General features: G+C 43.0%; 1 protein-coding gene and 1 pseudogene across 1 annotated transcript in view; both read right to left on the bottom strand.

Annotated features, from left to right (window-relative positions):
• LOC114049540 (putative tetratricopeptide repeat protein 41) overlaps positions 1 to 21,597 on the bottom strand; it is a 44,708-nt gene extending 23,111 nt beyond the window's left edge. Inside the window, exons 1-3 of the mRNA XM_027870782.1 lie at positions 20,622 to 21,597; positions 9,495 to 9,614; positions 237 to 1,212 (exon numbers count right to left, since the gene is read on the bottom strand). Of these exons, the coding sequence (XP_027726583.1) occupies positions 237 to 999 (763 nt within the window). The 5' untranslated portion in view covers positions 1,000 to 1,212; positions 9,495 to 9,614; positions 20,622 to 21,597. The remainder of the gene's footprint in view (positions 1 to 236; positions 1,213 to 9,494; positions 9,615 to 20,621) is intronic.
• Positions 5,710 to 21,306, bottom strand: LOC114050379 (annotated as a pseudogene).
• Positions 21,598 to 21,698: the final 101 nt, after the last annotated feature.

Raw genomic sequence — 21,698 nt, 5'->3', positions numbered from 1 at the left:
GATCACTGCTGCAAATCAGCATGCCCTCTTTCTCCCTTCTGTTTCCCCAGAACCAGTTCATTTATCATTTTTGGCAAGAGCTCATTTTGATAAGACAGGGATCCACCTGTCATCAGAATACTCTAACAACTACTTACCTTTAAACGCTATATGATGCTCGGATTTTAAAAGCCTACTCAAAGACAAAGGATGGATGTTATGATGACCCTCAGCTCCAGCCCTGATTTTGTACTAACCTACATTTTCTGGCAGAACGGAAGCAGGGTAAAGCTTTTCTATCACAGCTGACCAGTCTTTGAAAACCAATTGGCCTAGCTCATGGAGATCTCTGTAAAACCTGACCGGCAGCCCTTTGCTAATGATCTTGGCTTTGAGCTCGCCGATCCGCCGTTTCTCATAATCCTTCTGCCGGGATTGCGGACAGGTAATCTTTCCCTTTTCCTGTTCTAATGCTTTCAGTAGCATGGCACCAGTCCAAAAATAGTAATACTGAAACTGGGAATCCTTCATAAAGGCTGCCTGGATCACTTCCAGCTCTGTGAGGCTGCAGGTGAAATTCTCCAGGACCCAAGGGTAGCCGTTGTGGGCTGCAACATATAGGTTCTTTTCCACCTTGGAGAGCCCTGGCAGGTCGGGGGAGCCAGTGGGCAAGAAATTTGTATCCTCACGGAGGAATTCTCCATAGGTCTGGCCCAGCATGCAAAGGAAAAAAGGGAATGAGCTGTTGATGTAATCAAGGCAAAGCTTCAGCTGCTGGGACTGCAGGCTGCAGTAATGCCTACGAAAGGTAGGGCAGAGAGGGTCATGAGCTTCAGATGCTGGCCACCTCAGGTCAATAGCCTTGAAATACGTCCCCCGGGAAATGCAGAGTTCATTAAGCTGGGGGAAGATGTTGTTTGCCAAAAAATCTCTTTCTTCTTGGAAATCCTTTATCGTGGAACACACATAAAGCCGGATGGGGGGCTGAGGCTTTGAGACAGACTGAGGATTCTTCTCCATTATTTCAATTGGCTTCTGAAATATTTCATGGGGCTCAAGAATTCACACAGTTGGACTCAGAGGAAATGCAAGGTGACTTGGCTCTTAGCCGTCAATGCTTCTGAGACATCCCCCAATAACATTTGGCACCAGCAAAGTTAAACTTCTTTTCCAATGTAGTTCATTTCTTGCTTAGCAACTTACAATCAATAGAGAGGTCAGAGTTGAAACAACCTAATGGAAGTAAGAAACAAACAAAAAATACATTCATTTTAAAGGATACCAGGAATGTATGTCTTCTTTCTGTTCTTAGGAAAGACTTGGCTGAGGCAAGAAAATAATGAATGTATAAGTACTCATTCCATCTATCAAATAACCTGTTTTACAGGCAGTTTTCAGATGAACAAACTAAAGCCATCGACAGTCATATGAAAAAATGCTCTGAGAATCACTATTGATTAGAGAAATGCAGATCAAAACGACTCTGAGGTCACACCTATCAGACTGGCTAACATGGCAAAACAGGAAAACGATAAATGTTGCAGAAGATATGGGAAAATTGGAACACTAAAGCATTGTTGGTAGAGTTGTGAACTGATCCAACCATTCTGGACAGCAATTTGGAACTATGCCCAAGGGGCAATCAAACTGTGCATACCCTTTGACCCAGCAATACCACTTCTAGGTCTGTATCCCAAAGAGATCATAAAAATGGGAAAAGGACCCACATGTACAAAAATATTTATAGCAGCTCTTTTTTATGGTGGCCAAGGAGTGGAAATTGAGGGGATGCCCATTAATTGGGGAATGGCTGAACAATTTGTGGTATACGAATGTAATGGAATACTATTGTGCTATAAGAAATGATGAGCAAGCAGACTTCAGAAAAACCTGGAAAGACTTATACGAATTGATGCTGAATGAAAAGAGCAGTACAAGAAGAACACTGTACACAATAACACCACACTGTGTGATGACTGACTTTGATAGACTTAGCTCATCTCAGCAATGCAAAGATCTAAGACAACTCCAAAAGACTCACAATGGAAAAGGCTATCCACATCAGAGAAAGAATTATGGAATCTGAATGCAGATCAAAGCATACTATTTGCTCTCCTTTTCTTTTGTTGTTTTGTTTTGTTTCTTCTTTCTCATGATTCCTCCCATTAGTTCTAATTCTTCTTTATGTCACAACTAATGTGAAAATACACTTAACATGAACATATAAGTAGAGCTTATATCAGATTGCATGCCATCTTGGGGAGGGGAAAGGAGAAGGAGGGGGAGAAAATTTAAAAGTCAAAATCACATGGAAGTGAATGTTGAAAACTAAAACTAAATTAATTATTTTTAAAAAAGTAACCTGTTTTATTCATGCCATCCATTACACCTTATATCAATTCCTTCAGCCCACAGCAAAAACATGTAAAAATGAAAACTGCTCAGAGAGCAGGCCAAAAGGGAAGCTGGTCAGCTACATCCAGAGAAGACAGAGCTGAAACTAGCAACTTTCACACCCAAGACAAGGAGAATAACTGTGGTCTCTCAATGGAGATAAATGTAGGGATGAAGTAAAAATTATGGCCATGAAAGAGATCTGGAGGAAAGGGGAGAAAATGGAGGACTGAAGCAAAAGTTGAGGTGGAGAACACACCTTGTGCCTGAGAAGAGTTGGTCAGACCATTGTAAAGTCATGCAGCTTCCCAGCTAAGCTCCTGAAGGGCGTGTGACACCCACAGACAAAGGACATCAGAGTCTACACTGCTCTAAGACAAGGTGACTGGTTTATGGTATTTTCCCCTGTGCTCCCCATTACTACATTTCAAATCAATCAGTCCACAAGCATTTATTGTTTCCTGTGTGCTAGGAACTGGGCTCAGCCGCTAAAGATACAAAGAAAGGTAAAAAATATGGTCCCTGCCCTCAGGGAGCTCCCATTCTAATGGGAACATGCAAGATATGTACAGAGTAGATGGAAAGTAATTTTGACAGGGTAAGGCAGTAGAAACTGGGGTATCTGGGAAAGTCCTAAAAACGGTAGGGATTAAGATGAGTTTTAAAGGAAACCAGGAAACCAAGAGGCAGGACATTCCAAGAACTGGGGACCAGCCAATAAACTGCAGAGAGATGGGAGATGGCTTGTCATGGGTGAAGAGCAACACAGGCCAGCACAGCTGGACCACAGAGGAAGCGTAAAAAGACTAGAAGGTGGTAGGAGAACAAGGATTCTCTCTGGCCTCACTATCCCAGAGTCAGGCAGCCATATCTCCCCCTCGGTGTCCTGAGGGAGTGACTCTTCTGTCTACCATTACGAGCTTGAGTCCCCATTCTGAATGTGTTTCCCCACATACACTGTTAGCCACTAGTGTTCGGGCCCCCAGTTCTATTCGACCAATCTGCATCACAATTAACTTTTACAAAGGGATATCTATTTAAAAGATGTAGCAGGAATAGGAGTACAAACATTTCCCTTCCTGCACTTCAGGGGTGTGCTGTCAACTCTACCATCTCAGTTTCTGGAGACACAGTCTCTATATAACATTAGTGGCACCAAGTTCACATCCAAATGGGGCATCACTGCCAGATGAATCCTCATCTCAGGTACTGCAGGGCTAGCCCTGGAAAGTTAACTCCTCTTAGCAGAACTGGCTGTAGGACTGACCATGGACTTGACTCCCACTTTTCCAGAGGGCTCATTCTCCTGACCTTTTACAAGTCACAAGGTCATAACCTGCAGATTAGTCTCCTTTATATTAAGAGAAAAACAGAGAATAAATGACAATGCAAAGTACCAAGGCCCGTTTTCACAGGGTAACATGTTGGCATAGATGGGAAAAGGCCTGAGACTCCTCCCCCTGGAGCCCTATCCTTCACTGGACACTGTCTGGTAGGAATAAGTCAGCCAAAGAAATTAGATGCACAGAGAATGAGGCCGGGCTGACTTACACCTTTCTGAAAGCGCCCCTAGCTCCATGTCTGCAACTGCAGCCCACCGAGACTGCCTTCCACCCTGGTTAGCAGGCCAGATCCAGTGACAGAACGTGGAAGCCTGCTCCAAAGCTTCTCTGAGCACTCCCCCCCCACACACACATCGTCATGACTCTCAGATCAGGGCTCCCTGACCTCTTCCACATCGGGAACAGCATCCACTCCATCAGAGGCATGAGCCAGGGACCATACTGTGAGAGCTTCAAATGCCAAGCAGAAGGCTTTCTATTTGACCCTGGACGTAATTCGGAGCTGGGGGTTAATAATACTGAGAGAAAGGCAGCATATCTATATTGACCTATATATGGTACATACTGTAATATTTAGGGAACTTATTACCCAATTCAACTTGACAGCCGTGTTCCATGGATCCAGAAGCCAAACAACCACAATCTGGAACTACGCTACGAACCCAGAAGCAAACTGGAAAAAACAAAACAAAGCAAAACCCAAACTCAACAAGCCAGGAGTGTACTGGAGCTGGCTAAAACTGGCTTCCAAAAGCCAATTGTTAAATTTTGTGGGAAAATGTATCCCTCAGAAATGGCAAACACTACCAATGAGGGATCAGTTGAGTGTTTTGTTAATTGCCTAGATTTAACAAAGTGATGGAGAAAATATAACGCAGAGTTGACTTGAAAGTGCATTGTAGGTACATTTTTTAATAAAAGAGCCAGTTGTTAAACATATATACCAGCACACTGCTGGGTCAGACAAAGAGAAGTTTCCCACACAGAGCTTTTTGTCCTGGAGGCGGCTACAAATGCAAACAGCAAGCTGTGCCAGGAATGGTAGTGGTTGTTTTTTTTTTAAGCATCTGAGGCTAACTTCATTGAAAGGGAGTCTTTAAAGCAGGAATTCCTCCCTCTCGTATAAGTATTTTAGCACCTAGTTAGAATTAAGATCCATAATGTTTTATTTAGACCTCAGTGGGACACAGCAGCTTCAACATTTATCATCATTATGTAACTGAAGACTAGAGGAGATCCTCCCCACTGGCTGGTCAGAACCTTCCCCCAAGCCCTCCTCCCCTCTCAGGAACATAGGGAAAGAATCTGGTGCTTTCAAATGTATGTATTCAAAAGTTAGGTGTAAGCTCTGGCCTAGTTCTTTTGGGAGGACCCTTTGAGCACTCAGGTGGTTACATTAAAAATAGGGAGTATATTGTTGATGCCCAGACTTTCTGGGCAGCAATTTGGAATTAGGAAAGAAAAGTGTCCATGCCCTTTGACCCAGCCATTCCAATAGTGGACAAAAACCCTCAAAAAAGTCGAAGATAAAAACTAAGGTCCAATATACACCAAAATATTCATAGCAGTATTCTTTCCGCTAGCAAAGAACTAGAAACCAAGTGGGTACACATTGATTAGGGAATGAATGAAAAACTATAATATATAAATGTGTAATACAGGTATGTAAGGCAGTATGGCACAGTAGGTAGAAGACATACTTTGGAGTCAGGAAGACTTAAGTTAGAGACCTACAGCATATACGAGCTGTGGGACCACAAACAAGTAAGTCCCTTAAGCTCTCAGACACCTAAACTACTTGATAAAACCATAAGGTGTCTAACAAAACTCTTATCTGAGGGCAAGGCCAAGATGGTGGATTAGAGACAGCAACCTGGCTGGACTCTCCCTACCTTCCCCTCCAAACAACTTTAAAATAACACGTCAAATCAAATTTTGGAGCAGCAGAGCCGGCAAAAGGTGAGGGTGGGATATTTTTCCAGCCTCAGACAGCTTAGGAGATTGGCAGAAGAGGTCTGTAAACCTGGGGTGGGCACAGGCCCAGAGCACAGTGAGAACACCAGCACTGGGCCTTGAGGCCACTTCGGGAGCTCTCAGTCCAGAGATGGGAAGGGGGCTGGGACCCTCTGCTGTCACTGGGTGCAGCTGGCGCTGACTGGCCGCTCTAAGGCCCACACGTAGTTCTGGGCCCCAGTTCCCGGGCACAGAAGAGCACTTCTGGTCTTTCACTAGGGAGCAGGGGCCCTGGTCACAGTTCTAAGGTGAAGAGGACCATTCGTACTTTCAGTGGCAGAGTTACCCTAGTGAACCTGGTCACAATTCCAGGGCCAAGAGGAGTGCTAGAGATTGAGGCTACAGAGGACCAGGGGACCTTCCTGGGTAAAGACCCACAGCACAGACCAGGAAGATAATGACCACAAATGAGCACACCTCTCCCAGGATCACAACACCTTGGAAACAGCAAAAACTTGCAGACCCAGAACGAGCGCTGAAAACAGAAGCACAAAACAGCCCGAAGCTTGGGACAGTACCTCCCCACCCCAGGTGAGCAGAGCCCAACTTTAATATGAAATTCAAAGTCAAGAAATAGGCTGGGAAAATGAGCAAATAACAACAAAAAAAGAACCTGACCATAAAAATGTGCCGTGGTAGCAGGGAAAACCAAGACACATGCTCAGAAGAAGACAAGAAGGCAAAAACAGCTACAATTAAACCCTCAAAGAAAAATGCTAATGGGAGACAAACCCAGCAAGAAATTCCTGGAAGCATTAAAGAAAGAAATAAAGAGTGGTAGAGGAAAAATTGCAAAAAGAAATTAGAGTGACGCAAGAAAATTATAAGAAGATAATTAACAACTTGGTAAAAAGAGGCACAAATATTGCTGAAGAAAATAACACCTTAAAAAATAGAATTGATCTAATGGTAAGAGAGGCACAAAAATTCACTGAAGAAAAAAACTGCTTCAGCAATTTGGAACTGTGCCCAAAAGGCTATAAAACTGTGCATACCCTTTGACCCAGCAATACCACTCTAGGGCTATATCCCAAAGAGATCATAAAAACGGGAAAAGGACCCACATGTACAAAAATATTTATAGCAGCTCTTTTTTATGGTGGCCAAGGATTGAAAATTGAGGGGATGCCCATTAATTGGGGAATGGCTGAACAATTTGTGGTATATGAATGTAATGGAATACTATTGTGCTATAAGAAATGATGAGCAAGCAGACTTCAGAAAAACCTGGAAAGACTTATACGAATTGATGCTGAATGAAAAGAGCAGAACCAGAAGAACACTGTACACAATAACAGCCACACTGTGTGATGACTGACTTTGATAGACTTAGCTCATCTCAGCAATGCAAGGATCTAAGACAACTCCAAAAGACTCACAGTAGAAAAAGCTATCCAAGGGGCAGCTAGGTGGCTCAGTGGATAGAGCACCAGCCCTGAAGGCAGGAGGACCTGAGTTCGAATCCAGCCTCAGACACATAACACTCACTAGCTGTGTGACTCTGGGCAAGTCACTTAACCCCAACTGCCTCACCAAAAAATAAGTAAATAAACAGAAGAAAACCAAATTACCAAAAAAAAAAACAAAAAACAAAAAACAAAAAAAAAACTATTTATATCCAGAGAAAGAACTATGGAATCTGAATACAGATGGAAGAACACTATTTGCTCTTCTTTTCTTTTGTTGTTTTGATTCTTCTTTCTTGTGGTTCCTCCTATTGGTTCTAATTCTTCTTTACATCATGACTAATGTGAAAATATGCTTAATATGAATGTATAAGTAGAGCCTAGAGGTTCATATAACTCCTAAGAACTTTATCATTGTTAGGACAGCTAAAAGGAGTTTACATAGACAGAGGGTATGAGTATGAGATGATTTTGTCAGAATGATCTAAACAAATGAAGGGGTAAGAAAGAAGGATGCAGTGGGAGAAGGGAGAAGGGAGAGGTAGAAGGGGGAAATTTTTCTCACATAGAAGAGGTATACAAAGAAGAGCTTTTACAATGGAGGGGAAAATGGGGGTATGGCAGACAATGCTTGAACCTCACTCTCATCACAATGGCTCAAAGAGGAAAAAAAAACATATATATATAGATATGTATATATGTATATAGACACACATACTCTGTTATGTATAGAAATTTTTCTTACCCAATAGGGAAATAGGAGGAGAAGGGGATTAGAGAAGGGGGGTGGGGTGAGGAGATAAAAGGGAGGGCAGATTAAGGGAGGTAATGATTAGAAGCAAAATAGACTTTTGAGGATGGACAGGATAAAAAGATAGAGAAGAATAAACAGAAGAAAATGGGATGGAGAGAAATACACAGTTAGTATCCATAACAATAAATGTGAATGGAATGAGTTCACTCATGAAACAGAAGCAGATAGCAGAATAGATTAGAAACCAGAGACATGCTTGTTAAATGGTCAAAAGATATGAACAGGCAGTTTTCAGAAGCAGAAATCAAAGCTATCTACAATCATGAGGAAAAATTTTCTAAATCACTATTGATTAGAAAAATGCAAATTAAAACAACTGTGAAGCACCACCCCACACCTATCAGAAATGACAAATGCTGGAGAAGAAGAGGGAAAACAGTACACTAATTCAATGTTAGCGGAGTAGTGAATTGGTCCAACTACTGTGGTGAGCAATTTGCAACTATGCCCATAGGGCTATAAAACTGTGCGCACCCTTCGACCCAACAATACCACTGCTAGGTCTGTATCCCAAAGAGATCAAAAACAGAGCACAAAAATATTTACAGCAGCTCTTTTTGTGGAGGCAAAGAATGGGAAATGGAGAGGATGACCATCAACTGGGGAATGGCTGAACAAATTGTGGCATATGATTGTGATAGAGCAATGTGGTGCTATAAGAAATGATGAAGGCGTGGGGTTTCAGAAAAATGTGACAAGATCTACATGAACTGATGCAAAGTGAAGTGAGAAGAACTGGGAAATCATTGTGCACAGTAATAGCGATGCTGTAATGATGATCAATTGTGAAAGATCTGGCTATACTGACCAATACAATGATCCAAGATAATTCCAAAGGATTTGTGATGAAAAAATGCTATCTACCTCCAGAGAGAGAATTGATGAATTCTGAGTGCAAAGTGAAGTATAATTTTCTGACCTTTTTTGCTTCTTTTTGCAATATGGCTAATATGGAAATATGTTTTGCATAATTTCACATAGAGGGGTGAGAGGGAGGAAGAGAATCTGGAACTCAAAATTTCCAAAGAAAAGAATATCAAAAATAAATATTTTTTTAAAAGACTCTATTGTTAAAGGTTACTGTCCCACTTGGAGTTGCCCATAGAATTCTAACTAGCAACTTTCAGCAGCAGTGAAATGACAAGTGTAACACTGGACCTTCTGCAAAGAAATGTTTACTTTGGAAGACTATATTTTCATAAACATACACATGTGTTCCCCCAACACGCAGGAGCATAATCCCCACTCTCAAACCACTTCATTCTCTTAGGAGGGGTAGGGGTTTCCGTTCATAGCTTAGCTAGATCCCTATAAAGCACAATCTCAGCTCCAAGTCCAGAATCCCCTTGGGCTTAAGTCCCCACACCCTTGCTTTTCAGGGCTGCAATATCGTCCTGGCTCCAACTCCCAGTACCATGAGGATGACCTCCAGCACCTGAAACAACACAGGCCCATTTCTCAGGGAGGGTAAAAGACAAGGATGATTCAGTTCATGGCATCCAAAAAGAGCAGAAACAAAGGCAGGAAAGAGACTAAAGATCTCACCAGTTTTAAAGACAAAAGGCAGTCAATCCAAGAAGGCTGCCCCGCTCACAGCAGGAGGGCATACAGTCCATTCCACCCCAGGTAAACTGAGCATGCCTAGACCAGCCCAAGGTAACACAGCTGAAACAAAAACAAAAATAACTTACGTAAGGGAAAAATATCATCAGTCCCACAGTATCATGGCTAGAAGTTGAGGACACAAACAAACAGACAGTGCCCTCAAGGAGGTCCAACATCTACTAAAATAAAATACAAAGTAAATACAATTTGGGGGGCAGGGAGGCGGATCAGCTGAGGGATCGGAGAAGATCTCCCATCTGAAGCCTTTGAGCTAAACTTCACTGGAAGGTTAAGGCTCCAAGAGGCCACTGTGGAAGGGAGGGCATGGTAGGCACGGGAGACAGACACAAGGGAGAAAAGCACAGATAGTCATGATGGAATGTTGCACCTAAGGAACAGCAAGGCAGCCAGAGGGGCTGGACCCCAGAAGGTATAAAGGAGAGTAGTGTTTGTACCAAGTCAGGAAAAGTAGGCCAGAACCCGACTGTGAAGGGCTTTAAATGCCAAGTGGAGGAGTTGAGATCTTCTCTTAGAGAAAATGGGGAGCCACTGGGGATTCCTGAGCAGGGGAGTGACCTTGTCAAACCTGTGCTTTAGGGATATCACTTTATCAGCTATGTGGAGAAAGGACTGGAGAAGAAAGAGAACTGAGGCCGGGAGTCCAGTTCGGAAGTTCTTGTGGTATAATCCATAAGAGGTGATTGGGAGGGTGGTGACTGTGTGAACAGAAAGAAGGCTGTGGTGGTGGGAGCATGGACAAAGCTTGGTAACTGACTGGATACAGGGGAAGGAGGAGTGCCGCAGCAGGGAAGACGGAACCTGACTCAGAGATTGGAAAACAGAAACAGGAAAATTAGGAAGAGAGGTGGGTTTGGAAAGAAAGATATGAAAAAATAAATGTTTTCAACGTGCTGAGATGCCTTGGTTGACTGCTGTCCTTCACTCTCAAAGGGGACCAGAATGACATCACGATGCCAGAGTCAAGGTACAGAGTGTCCGACCGTGGTTGACCAGACCAATACGAGCTCAGGATTCTCTGCCACAGTCCGGCACAAACAGTCCACGGGGCCATTTGGGGTGGATTCTCTAAATTTGGGCATCTCGCGTCTCTTTGGAGATGCCTACAGAACCTCTAGACGCAGGACTGGTGCTCAGGTGGGAGTCTGGAGCTAGGTGTATGGATTTAGGTATCATCTTCTAGAGACAGGCCTTGAACCCCACAGGAAAGGAGGAGATTCGAGGTGACAAGCAGAACTGTAGGCCGGAGCAAGGAAAAGTGTGGCTTCATCAAAGACATCTAAGTAAATGAATGAGAAGAGAGCAGGGGATGACCTCAAAGGGCTCTGTGATGTAGAGCAAGGGAGGCAAGGGACTCACATGAAATGGTCTCTATTTCCTCAATTTAAAAAAAAATCATCTGGAAGAATAAAAAGTCAAGAACATTAAGGCAATTAATGAAAAGAAAATGTGAAGGAAGGGTGGCCCTAGCCACACCAGATCTCAAACTATATTATAAACTGGTAATCATCAAAATAATCTGGGTCTGGCTAAGAAACAGAGTGGTGGCTAAGTGGGATAGATTAGGTACACAAGACACAGTAAATGACCCCTGTAATCCATTGTTTGATAATCCCAAAGACCCCAGCTTTTGGGATAGAAGTCACTACCTGACAAAAACTTAAGGGAATACGATTTCCTCAGTAAAGTATTAGGAGGGCAGGTTCTCTGTTGAGAGAGAAACAAGGCCAAGTGGGGCGAGAAGTTTAAAGAGACTAGCTGTGTGACCCTGTGCAAATCATTTAAGCCCATTGCCTAGTAAAAAACAAACAAACAAAAAAAGAAGTTAAAGAGAGATGAAGTTTTGGAATAGCTGCAGTGGGAGAATACAATTAGGGAAGACTAAAAGGGTGCCTTGACATTAGGACATGATGAGATTGGATAACATAAATCTGCAGTGGACACAGCGAGCTCACCTGCCTGACTTTCTCTAGCCTTGGAGGAGAGGAGGTCAGCGATGGGGATGATCGGAGGTTTGGAGTTTGCCACAGCACAAGCCAGGCAGGACGAGGGTACAAGGACTCAAGGACAGGATTGTGCAGTAAGGAATGACAAATATGAGGAATTCAGAGAATCAGAAAATTTCTATGAAATGCAGAAGAGCAAAACAAAGAGCACCATGAGAACAATATATACAATGGTAACAATGCAAAAGAAAAGATCTGGGAAAAAAGAAAGAACAGCAACAACATCCAAAAACCAAGGAAGGTCCCAGACAAGATATAAGGAAGCATCACTGCCTCCTCCCAGAAAAAAGATGGGAGCCCACTAGGACAGACGGCTGTGCTCTTTGTCGGATGTGGTCACTGGACTGGATGTTTCTCTTCGTTGTTTTTTCTTTGTCGCAAGAAAAGGCTAACTCTATAATGGGGAAGGAAGCTTTTTTTGTTGTTGTGGTTTGTTTTGGTCAGTTTTTCTCCTAAGAAATGAGTCTGATATAAAGACAAAGGTCATTTATCAAGCATATCTTTTTAAAATGATAAAAGTAGATCAGGATTTGCAGTCGAGAAAATGTGGGGCTGACCACTGTTATCTGTGGGATCATGGACAAATCACTTAAACTCATTCTGTCTCATTTTCTCCAGCTATAAAATAGTCAGCATTTACTAAGCACTTACTATATGCTGGGCAGCGTATTAGAGCCGGAGGAACAAAGAAAGGTTGAAAAGAGGGATAATAACACCTAGAACACTTGCCTCACAAAGTTGACATGAGGCTCAAACGTGATCAGAAAAATATAGTTATTTGCAAAACTCAAAATGCTACAGCTATTATTACTTCAATCAATCAACAAACTTTTATTAAGGGCTGACTAGGTGCCAGGCACTGTGCATTTTTAAAAGCCGATCCCAGGCCCTTGTAGTGATCACAGAAGGGGCCGTATGCCATACTGAAAAAGGGAACTGGTCAGAAAGCCAGGAGACATGGGTATTAGTACTAACTTACTGCCAATGCAGTCATGACCTCTGAACTCTTCTCTTCTGTGCAATAAGGTTGGACTGGATAAAATCCTATGATTTTATGATATGAATAACTCAAACTTAGCTGATTTTTTACCTAAAACAACCCTAGTTCTTTGTCACATTAAAAATGCTAGAGAGGGACAGCTAGGTGGCGCAGTGGATAGAGCCCCGGCTCTGGAGTCAGGAGGACCTGAGTTCAAATCCGATCTCAGACCAGACACTTGACACTAGCTGTGCGACCTGGGCAAGTCACTTAACCCCCAATTGACTCACAAAAAAAAAAAAAGTGCTAGAGAAATTACCTAAAGTAGGCTTTGTGCTTTATAAGGTGATAGAAAGCCTGGAATTCAGATCAGGCATATACATGAATTATGAATTCTAATTATGCCTAATTGTCTCATCTTACAGTCTGTTTAGGTGAGGGAGAGAAAAAGGAAAGGATTTTGGATTTCACTTCCTTCTGAAAGAGGAAGGACAAATGGAGAGAGCACTGAGCCAGGGAATGAAAATTGGGCCTTGTTATTTGCTTGCTTCCACTCCTGGAAGGAGAGAGAGTAGGAAAAAGGGAAGAAAGGGAAGGTTTGGTCTCTGGACCTTAGGATGAGGCAATGAGGCATAACTCGGACGCATCCAGAAATCATTTACATCCCTGATCTGAATTCTGGACTGGACACTGCCATATTACATACAAGGGTCATCTGAGGTCAATTCTCCAAGGGGATATTACATTTTTAATGTGGAAAAGAACTAGAATTGTTGTATGTAATAAAATCAGCTAAGATTCACAGGTTACTGTGCCTTTAAGACCACAATTAACTGTTAAAACTTGGCAAATGTTCATTTTCCCTATCTGTTATTTTCTCTCCCTCTATCTTTCCCCATAGCTTTAATTGTAAATTTCTTAAAATAACTTTAAAAGGGTTTGTGTGTGATTTTCAGGGAATAAGAAAGGCAATGTGGAATAATGAAAATGAGATAATTGGGGCCAAAGGACCTGGATTCAAATCCCAGCTCAGCTACTTATTACTAGCATGACCTTCAGCAAGTCCGTAAAAAGAGTGTTAGACTAGATGACTTTTAAATGTTTCTTCCAACTCTCCATGTGTGATGTTGTAAGAACAGAGGAAAGAAAGGCCTCTGTCTTCTTCCTATGCAAAACTAGGATGTCTGAGAGTCAGGTTAGTGGCAAAGGTGGTAGAGGGAGGAGCCAAGATGGGATGCAGGTGAGCCCCGGCCTGAGGCTCATTGTTGGAAGAAAAGTTGGGGTCATACGGTGCTAGAGAGCTGCAGTACTGCCTCGAGATTTTGCAGACCTGTACTCGTATGAGAGCTCCCTCTATTTGCAAGGAAGTCTACTTCCCCATTCTACCTGATCATCTTAACAACTACAATATCTGGGTTTTTTTAAAATATTTTTACAGATTTATTCAGTGATTTGTACTTCCTTCTTTTTCTTCTTTTCTCTTATACCTTCCAATTTCACTTTCTTGACTGACACTGGGCTTTCTGTTTTTGTTGGGTTATCACTATCCTCAATCCAACCAAATTTCTTGGATTGTTGCTGTTTTCCTGCTGAATCATCAGATTGGGGGGGGGGGGGGTAGTTTTGACCTTTTATCTTCTCTGTTTATAGAAGGCCCTTCGGCTTTAGGAGGCTGTACTTTGGCACCCACAACTCTGTCCAGCCTCACCCCAAGGCATGTGACTCTGGCTTCAGTATTTACTTCCTCTAGTAAAGATGGGGGAATCTTCTTATCTGGACTACACCTCCACATTCTGATGAAACAGTCCCTGATAGGATGCTCTGGTGTTTCAGAGCTGCATGTCTTTTAATTGCTTTTCAGGAGCCTTAAATGCATAGACATTTTATCGAATCACAGTCAAACAACTACTTCATCTCCAGCCACAGCAAGTGTGGAACCTGAAATGAAGGTAACAGACGAAATTCTCTTCCCAGTGGCGATGGTACCACTAACGGATGCAGTTCCGAGTTGAAAGATGTCTATCTTGTTTATTATGATAACTATATACTTCTCACTAAGAGAGCATTTTGTTTTCTATTTTTTATGAATGCAGATCTTCCTTCAATAAGGTTCCATGTTTGTAACATTTTGTCTGTTCCCACTGATACAGCTAATTGACCAAAAGGATGAACTGAAAGAAATGTCACGTCCCTTACGTGTGTTAACAGGCTTAGAGCATTCCTATCTCTTTCTCCTACACTAATTAACTGTCCCTTACCAAGGAACATCAGGCAATTTATTTGGCCAGTATGACGGAGCAGTACAAAGGGATCAGGCTAGACCCCTGTCATTTACTTGCAGTGGGCTAGGGGTAATTGATTGACTCCTCACTTGTTCACAGGGTATGACAAGCTTTGACATTTTTATTCCGTGAAGGGAATGCATAACACCCATGACACATGAATGTTATATCTTTAATTAAGAGATTTTGCCATCTTTTTATTGCTATTATTTTATAAATCTGGTTATACGAGGCTCAATAAATGAGGATACTATATTTTAGGTACCATATCTACAATTCAGCTAACTGCTTTTAGGTAAACAATGGTACCTGGCTATAGTCAGGTGGTCCAGATAGAAAATGCTTCTCAAAGGCAGAGAAATGCCTCTCAAATCACTTACCTATACTTCTATAGCATGTCAAAGGTTTCACAGAGCTCTTCCCTTACAACAAACCTTTATTAAGCAGCTGCCTGGGCAGCAAAAGAGAAGCTGGACTGGCTGGAACCACCTTGGCTTCTTTTAAGACGCATCTGGTACTTCCTTTCTCTTGGACTTCCAGAAAAGGGATGGGGGAGGGAGTTTCTCTCCCCTTCTTCTCCCCTTCCCACCCCCACCCCCACCCCCAATGGCAATAGCAGCCAATTGGCACTAAGGATACATGCTTGCCTAGATGAGTCTGTGTCCCTGCCCTCTTGTTTTTTCTGGGAGATTCTAAAAATGGACGTTTCCAGCACTTCCTGCAACTTGGTGACTTTGAAAGGTTGGAAGTTTCTGAGTCAGGTTCTGGCTACTCAAAGGCAGATGATTACCACAACAGTAGCTTTCCAAAGGGAAAAACAATCAGGGACAGAATATCCCTGAAACTGGAAAGACTGAAGAGCCATGCTATGCTGGCCAGGAGATCTGGACCTCATGAACTGCTTGGGAAATACAGATAAGATACACTGAGTACCTTTTCTTATGCTATTAGAGGTGTGCTGGAAGAAAAACAAACTGTACCCTACACACTTTTGCTCAGTCTTTTCAGTCATGTCTGACTCTCGGTGACCCCATTTGGGGCTTTCTTGGCTAAGATACTAGAGTGGTTTGCCATTTCCTTCTCCAGCTCATTTTATGAGGCAAACAGGGTTAAGTGACTTTCTCAGGGTCACACAGCTAGCAAAAGTGTCTGAGGCCAAATCTGAGCTCAGATCTTCCTGACTCCACGCCCAGTGCTCTATCTACTTCGTCACCAAGTTGCCCCAGACACTTTTAAGTCTAAATATAAATGTAAATACACACCCACACATATATACGCATTTGTATGTATGGTTCAGTTATGACATTTGTATATCCAGGCAGCTAGGTGGGGGGCAGTGGATAGAGAACTGAGCCTGGAGTCAGTAAGACCTGATTTTAAATTCTGTCTCAGACACTTCCCAGTCGTATAAACCTTGGGCACTTGTATACCTCAGTTTCCTCATCTGTAAAATAAGGATAATAATAGCACTTGCCTCCCAGGGCTGTTGGGAGGATAAAATGAGATGACATTTGAGAAGTACTTAACTGCATAAATGCTATTATTATAATATTTAAATCACTGCTTTTTATAACAAACAAGCATGGAATCATTTAATAACCAAAGAATATATTTAAGTGATTTCATCATCAATAAGAATTTTAAAGCCACAGCAGGGTGTCTGATTTTGTGCAAAGAGGTGAACAAAATACCCAGTAAGAATGAATAGAAAGGTGCGAGCAGTGATTTTTGTTGTTTGTGGTGTGTTTCTATTGGTTGGTTTTCAATAAAAGATACTATCACATGGTAAACAAACCCTTACCATTGGAAACCAGGTCACTAGGACCTAGAAACAGAATCTTGACCAACTCTCTTTGGACATAACCTGGGTCATGGAGGTGATCTGGTGATCAGAAGTCTTCATAGACTAATCTTTGAAGACTTCTGGACTTCTCTGCTTGGGGACTATTTTATTGTGCACATGATAACTCTGCCTTTTCCATCTGAACTAAAAATGCTGGAAAGAACCAGCATAAGACAATGGTATATTCAGAATAGCTCAGGTCCCTTTTCTAGTTCTACCTCTCCTTCATGAAGTTTTTACCTTTTGTTAGGAACATGGCATCAGAAATGATGTCTGGTAAAGACATCCACCTGAACAGGGGGCCACCCCCCACACCTACTCTGACAAAACCCTAAAGTTTGCACCAAACTGAATAATGACCAAGAAATCCAGAGAAAACTACAGCAAGAGGTTTATTCCACCCAGGACTACACAAGAGGTCACAGGACCTTGCAAGGTATAGGAAAGGGAGTCTCTGATAAAACCAGTGGAAACACAAGGCATCCTCCCAGGGTGACCTGGGACAGGAGAGGGATGGGTGAAATCTACGAGACTGTGTCTGGAGCCAGCAAGAGCGGAGGGCTAATCCTAGAAAGCCACAGGCTGGTCAGAAAGCCAAGGACTGTGTCTATTCCCCAGGTTGTCCCCCATACCTGCAAGGCTCTGGCCCTTCCCCTGCCCTTAGTTTCCATGGATACCTTCAAGTCTCTGCTCAACCCCGGGCCCCTTTTATAATTCTCCCAGCTGCCAGTCATCCCCTTTCAGACTGCCTTCCACGTGATCGGTAGATATCTTGTATGTACCTAGTTATTTAAATGCTATAGGACGCATTGGAAGGTGAGCTCCTGGACATCTGGGACTGTTTTTGCTTTTCTTTGTAGCTCAGCACAGTGCCTGGCACACAGGAAATGCATAGACTTTAGCCAAATGTTGTCTTGCTTTCTGACTTCCTCTAAACTTGTTGGGAATCTGGGTGCCTACTTGTGTGCACAACTGGTAATCTAAGCACTTAACTGGATTGCCTATTTACTTAGGTCCTCAACCTTGCACCAAAGACTGCAAATTGGGGATGAGAAGAATGATCTTGTGGTTAAGAGGTAGTGCCAGAGTTGGCATTATTTGCGATCTATATCAGACCATTTGTTTAACATCACAGAAAAGATTCGCAGCTGTCAAGATGTTACTGTTTAAATGTAACAACCCAGTACTGGTGAGAATCAAGCAAGCAAGCCGGCCTGACATTGCTGATATCAAAGATGAAGCACAATGACACAGTGCTATGTTTAGAAGGCAAAGGCAGCGGGGTGGGGGTGGGGTGGGGAGGACACACATAGGAGAGAGAGGGAGAGAGAGAGAGAGAGCAGGCCTCCAAGCCAAGAAGACTTGGGTTCAAGTGCATCCCTCCAATACCTACTTGTTAAGTGACAAGTCACTGAACCACTAAGGCATCTCTCTCAGACACTATAAATTGCAAAGGACAGGCTGACCTGAGTTAGCAGAGGGAGTTCCCGACACCAAGGAAATCACAAGTCCAGCCACCCTCCTATCTTTTAGAATTAGTTCGTAATTATAATTCATGTTCCCAAATTAGAAGTTATAAACATTGAATTAAGGCAAATTCCCATATCCAGAATGGGGGGGGGAATGACTAGGTTAATTTCACTTGAAAGGTGGGGTCAACTTCAAATGACTCAATACACCACACACCAACTGCTAATTTTTAAAAATTAAATACAAAAGAATATACCTAATACTAAAATTATCCTGAACCTCACTTTATTCTGCAGGCACTTCAGTATCCCACATTGCCTTAAGGTTATCACCATGAATCATCAACCATCATTGTATGGCACTAACAATGAATGTAAAAAGTTGTAGAGAAGAGAGTTGAAACTGAATGGACCTTATTCCAAACCCTAGAAAAAAAACAAAACAAAAAAAACACAAAACAGATTTACTCCTTTTCAGAAGTCAGCCACGCCAAGGATTTGTTTATTTCGATTTCAGCTCCCCCTTAGCCAGTTAATCTTCTAACCCCTACCAAAAGTCATCATACATTGGTCATTTCAATGTAAGTCTGGAATGGGGAAATGCAGCATTGGTGTGTTGTAGACACACCAACTGTTGTCCAGAAAAGATGACCAAGGAAATATTGACCTTATCTCCATGTTCCACCTTCCACCTCCAGTTCAGTGATGCTCATGGTTGAGTAGAGAGAAAAAAATACACAAAAAAAAAGAGGGGAAGGGGGGAGGAGCCTTTCAAAGAACATGCAGTTTTTGAGAAGGAGAAAAGGTTGTGAAATTTAACAGCTTAAGAGAGTTGAGTTCACCTCAAGGATGGAGCTGAGGAATCAAGGAAATTCTCTTTCTTCTTCATTCCCTAACTTAACGAGACCCTTAATTTAAGAGTTCGAACTTCAAAAAATGTACTGATCTCATCCTTCTGGGCTCCATCCAAGAAGAAATATGCTTATTGTTATCAACTCATACACATATGCACTTTTATGCAGGATGATACCTTTAACTGGACTAGCCAGTGAACATACCTCCAAATCATCTTTGGTAGACTTGCCATAGAATATTAACCTCTGCTCTGTTAGTTGCTTTTTGGAACTAATCCCTAATATCCACTTGTTTATTTAACAGTCCTCTCTCACCAAAGCTACAAAATGCCATTGATTGCATTCCAGATGAACTGCATCCAAATTATTAAAATTTAATCCTCATTTTGCATATTCTCTCAGACAGAGTTCATGTGTTGGTTCGTTTTGCTGAAGTGTTTTCTTCTTGTTTCTTTTTTTCTAAAATCTTGTTACAAGGAAAAGAAAGCTAGCTGGGTAGAGAAAGGGAGAGATCAGAATTGAACAGAACATAAAAAATATGAATAAAACTGCAGGAAAAAAAAAAACCCTGGCTGAAAAAAACATAACCAGCAAAGAGAGAAGCTCAGAAACTTTAAAGGAGATTGTGACTTTTTTAAACTAGGTTTGCTCACTAATAACAAATACAGCTAATCCAAGCTGATGCGAACAGTTTAACACAAGAAGTCAACAAACAGGAACCGCAAGCAGGTGACCTACTGGCATTCTAATAAAGGAAGTGTCAAAGATTATGCCTTGCAAGACAAACACTAAAAAGCTTGTATCTCTCCAAGGACCCATGTCGGTAGGTGAAAGCTTGCAAAATTCAAATGAAGGTGTTAATTAAAAAAAAGGGGGAGGGAGGGAACCAGAAACATATGTGAGTGTGGAATATATATGTAAAACAAATGTATTTTAAATATAGATAAAGCTCTTTTAATTATTTCCTATTTATCCTGTATATAGCTTGCTTTGTATTATATTTGCATTAGATTGTAAACTCCTTGAAGGCAGGGATTATGCCTGACACATAGTGGGTGCTTAGAAATATTGATCACTGGATCGATTAGGAACTTATAAAATGCTTCTAAGGAAAAGCAAAGATGTTTTCCCCACCTTACTCATTTATGTCCCTATCCAAGAAAGGCGCCTGTTGAAGCAAGTAAGCAGCACTACTCTTTTTTTGTCTCACTGAAAGCTTTCAGTGTTTCACTTAGCAGTTAATACCACTTCATTTGCTTCATCACAGGTTTTGCTTTCAAATGCTGGCCAGGTGCATCCTTTGAGCACTCATTTGGGAGTTGACTTCCTTGTTTTGTGTCATCTCATTTGGAACGTTCCGTTCACACCGGTCTCCTGGGTCTGACACAGGCCAGCGTGCTACAACAAGGCCATAATCCTAATAGAGCGGACACTGGGTGCTGCTGGAAGCCCCCTCCCCCAGGTCACTCCCACTTCCACTCATCATAACTATGACCAGGAGAGGAGGTGAGGGTGAGCTGGGCCATGAGCAGGAAATTCAGCCTTCAGGCTCCCCAGGGTTCCATCAAAGCTTATTCACCTACGGGATGGTTACTTTCCAGGAAAGGTCTTTGTACCTGAGGTGGTGAGCCTGGGACAGCTCACAAGCACAGAATTTCCCTGAGAGGAGAGGGAAAGTCACGAGCCTTCCTTCCAAGCGAATCTGGGAGGGTGTCACAGACTTCCAGCCAGAGGACATGAAGCAGCTTTGACGGCAGGTGCTCCCTACATGCTGGGGGAGGAAATGACATTGAGATTACAGAGCTGTCCCCCCTTTAAAGGAGCTGTGTGACCTTGGGGCCAGTAGCTTCACTGCTCTGGGCCTCAGTTTCCTCTACTGTCAAATGAGGGGCGCTGAACTGGATGACCTCTGAGGTCCCTTCCAGCCCAGGACTTATGCTCCTAACAGGTCATTTACCCTTTCTGGGCCTCAGTTTCTTCATCTGTCAAAGGAGGACGTAAGACTGAACCGCCTGCGAGGTCCCTCCCAGCTTTACAGCCATGACTGTCACTTATATAGAGAGGGTCAGGCGGGAGGATGGGGGGAGGGGGGTAGGACTGCAAACCGAGGGAGGGTAGGCAAACTTCACACTTGTTTTTTGCTCCCCCCCTCCTCCAAGCCAGGTTCCCAAGGACGGGGAGTTTGCTGGGAGGCCAGGCTCGAAGGGCTGGGGCGAGAGTCCGGAGCGCCCGCAAGCCCACGAGAAGTTAAGAGTACGCACATGGCTGCCCAGGAAGCACGCCCAGGAGCTTTCCCGGCATGCAGCTAGGTGTAGTTCTGGGGACGTTGCATGCTGGGATATGTAGTTTCTCGCGGCATGCCCGGCCTCGCCCCGCCCCCCTCCTCCCTCCTCCTCAGTCTCTTTGGGGTACCAGCTCTTCGAACTCCTGAAATTCCTGTTTCCCGAGAAGCCACCCGCCCGAGTAGCCTGCGGCAACTGGAGGAGGGCTTACTTGGGATTTGCCGAACTGGGAGCCTTTTACGACTCTCAGTGGATTCTTTGGGGGAGGAAAATAGAAGAGCGTGTTGCCATGGATACCGTTTCCCCTAGTAACGGAGTAAACGCTGTCGAGGAAGGATCCAGAAGTGCTTCCGGAGTGCGACTTCACCCCAAGGAAAGGGGGAGGAGGGAGGCTGCCTGAGCTCGCGCTCA

The sequence above is a fragment of the Vombatus ursinus genome, unplaced genomic scaffold, assembly GCF_900497805.2.
Source record: "Vombatus ursinus unplaced genomic scaffold, bare-nosed wombat genome assembly UNPS02003292.1, whole genome shotgun sequence".
Lineage (NCBI taxonomy): Eukaryota > Metazoa > Chordata > Mammalia > Diprotodontia > Vombatidae > Vombatus > Vombatus ursinus.
Note: the sequence above shows the minus strand (reverse complement) of the source record. Positions and strands in the feature narration are given on the sequence as shown.